The sequence below is a fragment of the Carlito syrichta genome, unplaced genomic scaffold (genome assembly GCF_000164805.1).
Source record: "Carlito syrichta isolate Samal-C Ts95f unplaced genomic scaffold, Tarsius_syrichta-2.0.1 Scaffold308854, whole genome shotgun sequence".
In the NCBI taxonomy this organism is placed as follows: Eukaryota; Metazoa; Chordata; class Mammalia; order Primates; family Tarsiidae; genus Carlito; species Carlito syrichta.
The window spans coordinates 439,266-443,840 of NW_007252950.1; the positions used below are offsets into that span (position 1 = coordinate 439,266).

General features: G+C 48.1%; 1 protein-coding gene across 3 annotated transcripts in view; it reads right to left on the reverse strand.

Moving 5' to 3' along the window:
• The window catches only part of GPNMB (glycoprotein nmb), a 33,655-nt gene extending 32,717 nt beyond the window's left edge, over positions 1 to 938 (reverse strand). For 2 of the 3 annotated variants that reach the window (XM_008066191.2, XM_021716635.1), the window contains exon 1: positions 577 to 938. In XM_008066191.2, coding sequence (XP_008064382.1) covers positions 577 to 646 — 70 coding nt within the window. In that variant the 5' untranslated portion in view covers positions 647 to 938. The remainder of the gene's footprint in view (positions 1 to 576) is intronic. The other variant, XM_021716634.1, reaches the window with a different exon arrangement.
• Positions 939 to 4,575: the final 3,637 nt, after the last annotated feature.

Below are 4,575 nucleotides of genomic sequence, written 5' to 3' on the forward strand. Positions count from 1 at the left end.
CGCGAGGGCTGCTTTTAGATCAGGGATGCTCTGACCCCGCGCCCCAATGCGCTGGTTTCATCGAGGGGGGCCTCTGTCTTGCTGAAAGCGCCCCGCCCCCTGCTACGGGGCCCGGGCGGCGAACCCGGGCTCCCGCGCGTCTCCCGTGACCCGCACCCTGGCCTCTGAGGAAAGCCCCGCAGGAGGAGCGACAGCTCCGCGGGGTGACTGGAAGGCCCGTCTCCAGACGGGGACCCCATCTCATCCGGAGTCCCCACCCTGCGGGGAGGGAGGGGAAGCCCGACCACGTGGAGTTGAGGGCGCTGCTTTGTTCTCGGGCCGGAGACTTGCCCGACCCTCTCCCAGCCACCGTCTGGCAAGAGTGAGCGGCAGGTGCCACGGAGGAAGCCTCCCGGGAGAGGGGCTTGCATGCATTCCATGAGCTGCAGCTGCAGGCCCGGGCGGCGGTTCCAGCGCCCCCGAGGCCCCGATGCCTCCCAGGCGCTTCGGACCCGCTTCCGGCTTGGAGGACCTCGTGGCCTGTCCCCCGGCCAGTGGCCAGAGCGTGGGCAAACATGGAGGCTGAGGGGTACTCACGTCTGGCGGCGTCGAGGGGCAGTCTTGCAGCCAGAACCAGAAATCCCAGGAAACAGCAGAGCCAGCCCATGCTGACTTCTCACGGACCAGGCACTCGAGTTTCACTTCCAGCTCCTCTGGCCCCGTCCACCAAGAGCAACCGTGTTCCTCTGGGCTCCGCTGCGCCCCGCTCTTTATTTTAATTAAATACAGGGCCTCGGGGCGGATCATGTGATGGCATTAAGCGGCATTGCCTGATCTGGTCTCTCGAGTTCACCCTCTTACAACTCATGTGCTTATGACTCACTCCCCCTTGGCATCTATTTATTCACTTTTCAGATGCACACAGTTTCAATTTTGTGATTCCCCATGTTTAGTTTTAAAGAGACTTCCTTTCCTTTGAAGAGACTCAATATATATATTGAGTCCAGGTCTCACTCTGTCACTCAGGCTGGTGGGCAGTGACACGATCACAGCTCACCACAGCCTCCAACTCCTAGGCTCTGGCAATCCTCCTGTCTCAGCTTCCCAAACAGCTGGGGCTAGAGGTGTGCGTGGTCACACCCAGCTATTTTATTTTTATTTTTTATTTTGTTGTTGATGTTTGTTTTTGTAGAGACAAGGTCTCACTATGTTGCCGGGCTTAAGCCATCTTGAACTGCCGGGCTTAAGCCATCTTCCCGCCTTGGTCTTTCAAATTGCTGGGATTACAGGCACAAGGCACCATGCCTGGCCTATCTTAATATTCCTTACCAAATAAAATTCCAGCTCTTCAGCCTCAATGATTATCAGCTTGCTGTGGCTCCTATAATGCTTCATGCACACAGCTCATGTTCCAGTGTCACAGTTATGTATCTTGTTCTATGATGGAGTCGTCCAGCCTTCCCACAGTTAACGAATGCGTGTACGTCGTCTTCTTTCAAGAGGACACAGAGACCGGGAGGCTTCTCTTCAATCGTCTGGAATTGTGACATTCATATGTAGATAACAGCATGTATGTGGTGCCAGAATGTGCTGGAAACAGCTGCCCGGGCCTCTGGTTGCTGAGAAATACGCTCAAAAGCCCATTAAGGATATCTGTGCAATTCCATATAACTTTCTGAGCCACTTGCATCATTTTGGTAACTGCTCTCGAAGTTATGTGTTTATCACTCAAGGCCAATTGTGTAACACATCCTTCGTATTGTTTTGTATAGAAAGTGACATTGAAAACGAGTGAAAAAACAAAAACAAGCAAAGAAGTGACATTGCACATAAAAATAAATCTATACACACAAATCTATACAGTCAAATCATTTGTGGTTGCAGAATATGTGGTAACATGAACACTTTACCACATGTGGTCTTTCTGGAAGGCACAGCCACACAATCAGTGCATTAGAAATCCTGGTGGGGGGTGAGGGTAAGATTTGAGGTATTGATTTAGGGTTTAGTCATGTTAAGGAGACATGGAAATAGTCTGTGAAACCAACATCCATAGAACAGGAGTGGTCGTCTTCCCTCCCTAAGGACACACACACACTCTAGAACTCCTTTTTATGGGCTTTGAAGCAAATATGAAGGGGAAAACCCTGAAGGGAACACATTACTTCATTAATGTTGAAACAAAACAGGTTTCAAATATACATGAATAAAGGAAGAATGGAAATATTTACTAGTCTTATATAATGCAAAGTGAAGCATCTACATAGTTCTGTTTACTTTCTGCAACAAACATATAACTTTTACAATAAAAAACTTTTTAATTTAGGGAAAACTTACTATTAGTATTTTTAAAAGTGTTGTTGTGGGCCAGGTGGGCGCAGTGGCTCACGCCTATAATCCCAGCACTTTGGGAGGCCGAGGTGAGAGGATTGCCTGAGCCCACGGGTTTGAGACCAGCCTGGGCAACATGGTGAGACCTCATCTCCACTATAAAAAAAATTAAAAAATTAGCCAGGCTCGGTGGCTCAGCCTGTAATCCCGCGCCCTTGGGAGGTTGAGGTGAGTGGATTGCCTGAGCCCGCGTGTTTGAGACCTGCCTGGGTAGGCGAGACCTCATCTCTACAATAAATCAAAAAATGAGCCAGGCGTGGTAGCGCGTGCCTGTAATTCCGGCTACTTGGAAGGCGGAGGCGGAAGGATCGCCGGAGCCCAGCAGGTCGAAGCTGCGGTGGCCGGGAGTGGCCACTGCACTCTAGTCTGGGCGACTGAGTGAGACTCCAACTCTAAAAAAAAAAAAATTAGCCAGACGTGGTAGCATGCATCTGTAGTTCTGGCTACTTGGAAGACTGAGATGGAGGGATTGCCAGAGCCCAGCAGGTCGATGCTGGGTGACCGTGAGCATGCTACTGCGCTCTAGCCTGGGCAACAGAATAAGACTCCCACTCAAAAAAAAAAAAAAAAAAAAAAATTACCCATGCGTGGTGGTGCACACCTGTAGTTTCAGCTACTTGGAAGACTGAGGTGGAAGGATTGCTTGAGCCCAGCAGGTGGAGGCTGCAGTGGCCATGATTATCCACTGTACTCCAGCCTGGGCAACAGAGTGATGCTCCAACTCAAAAAGAAAAGAAAAGAAAAGAAAAAAAGGTGTTGCCCTTTGTGCGGACACAATTCTGGCTCATTTCTGGCCAGATTGGCCATGACTTTCTCTAAATAAATTGGAAGTTTCAAACTCTTTTGTTAGGGAGACACAGTGATCAAATAATTTCTTATGTCTTCTCTCTGTCCCTGCTCCACCAGGAAGAGGGGACAATGACTAGGATCATAGTCAAAAGGTAGGCACTGGATGGAGATGAACAAGAAACTGAAAGAATAGACTTGAGTTCAAAGAACTACAAGTTGGATAATCTGTCTCTCGATAACCAATGGTCGACAATATATAAGATAAGTGACTCTGTGTAGGAGCTGGAGACAGGGCCATTTGGATAAGGAATATTCTTGAACCTCTTTTTTTTTTTTAAATGCAATCATACTGTGGAAAGAGTTTGAAACAACTCATTGAAAGAAGGGAAACATTCAGTTATTTGGTATTACAGACACGATTCTTCTATCTGGAAATGATACCTAGAGCAAGTGACAGTCAACTTTTGAGAAATGTTCCACGTTGCCTCCAAGTGTCTTGATTTCCAACACCCCTCCTGGTGGCCATAATCAGGACCTGAGGAGCAGTACCTGGGCTGTGATGACTGCAGCAGCCACCCGAAGGGGGATATGCGGAGGGGGAGGCAGCAGCCACCCAGGAATCATGTCAGGCTGCAGAGCAACTAACATCTTTAGTTTTAGAATTTGCTCAGTTCAAGCTGGTGCTTTAAGCAAGATCGTAAAAATTAGTTAAGATCCTTTTCTCCCAACAAATTGCCAAAAACTTGGAGGCTTAAAACAACACAAATTTATATGTTTCAGTTCTAGAAGCCAGCAGTCTGAAATGAGCCTCCCTGGACTAAAATCCAAGTGTCAGCCGGTAGGCTCTGGGGAGAGACTCTGTTTCCTTGCCTTTCCAGCATCTTGAGTGTGCCTGCATTTCCCGGCTCGCGGGCCCAGCAATGTCTCTCTCACATCACATACCTCTAACATTGATTCCCATGCCTCCCTCTTCCACTCACAAGGACCCTTGTGATTATACTGGGCCCACCTGGATAATCCAGAATCTTCTCTATGTCTCAAGGTCAGCTGTTTAGCAATCTTCATCCTTCCTGGCCATATAACATATTTACAAGTCCTAGGGGTTTGGATGTGGGTATCTTTTGGGGGACATTATTCCGCTTAGCAGTTATATAGCAGGTGACTTGGTAAACAAAAAAAAACTTTTTTAAAATTTAAATTTTATTTTATTTTTCTTGAGTTGGGGTCTCACTCTTTCCCCCGCGTTGGAGTGGCATGATCACAGCTCTCTGAAGTCTCAACCTTCTGGGTTCAGGCAATCCTTCCACTTCAGCTGCCTGAGTAACTGAGACTAAGGCCATGCACCACCACAACTGGCTAATTTTTGTATTTTTTTGTAGAGATGAGGTCTTGCTATGTTGCCCAGTCTGGTCTCAA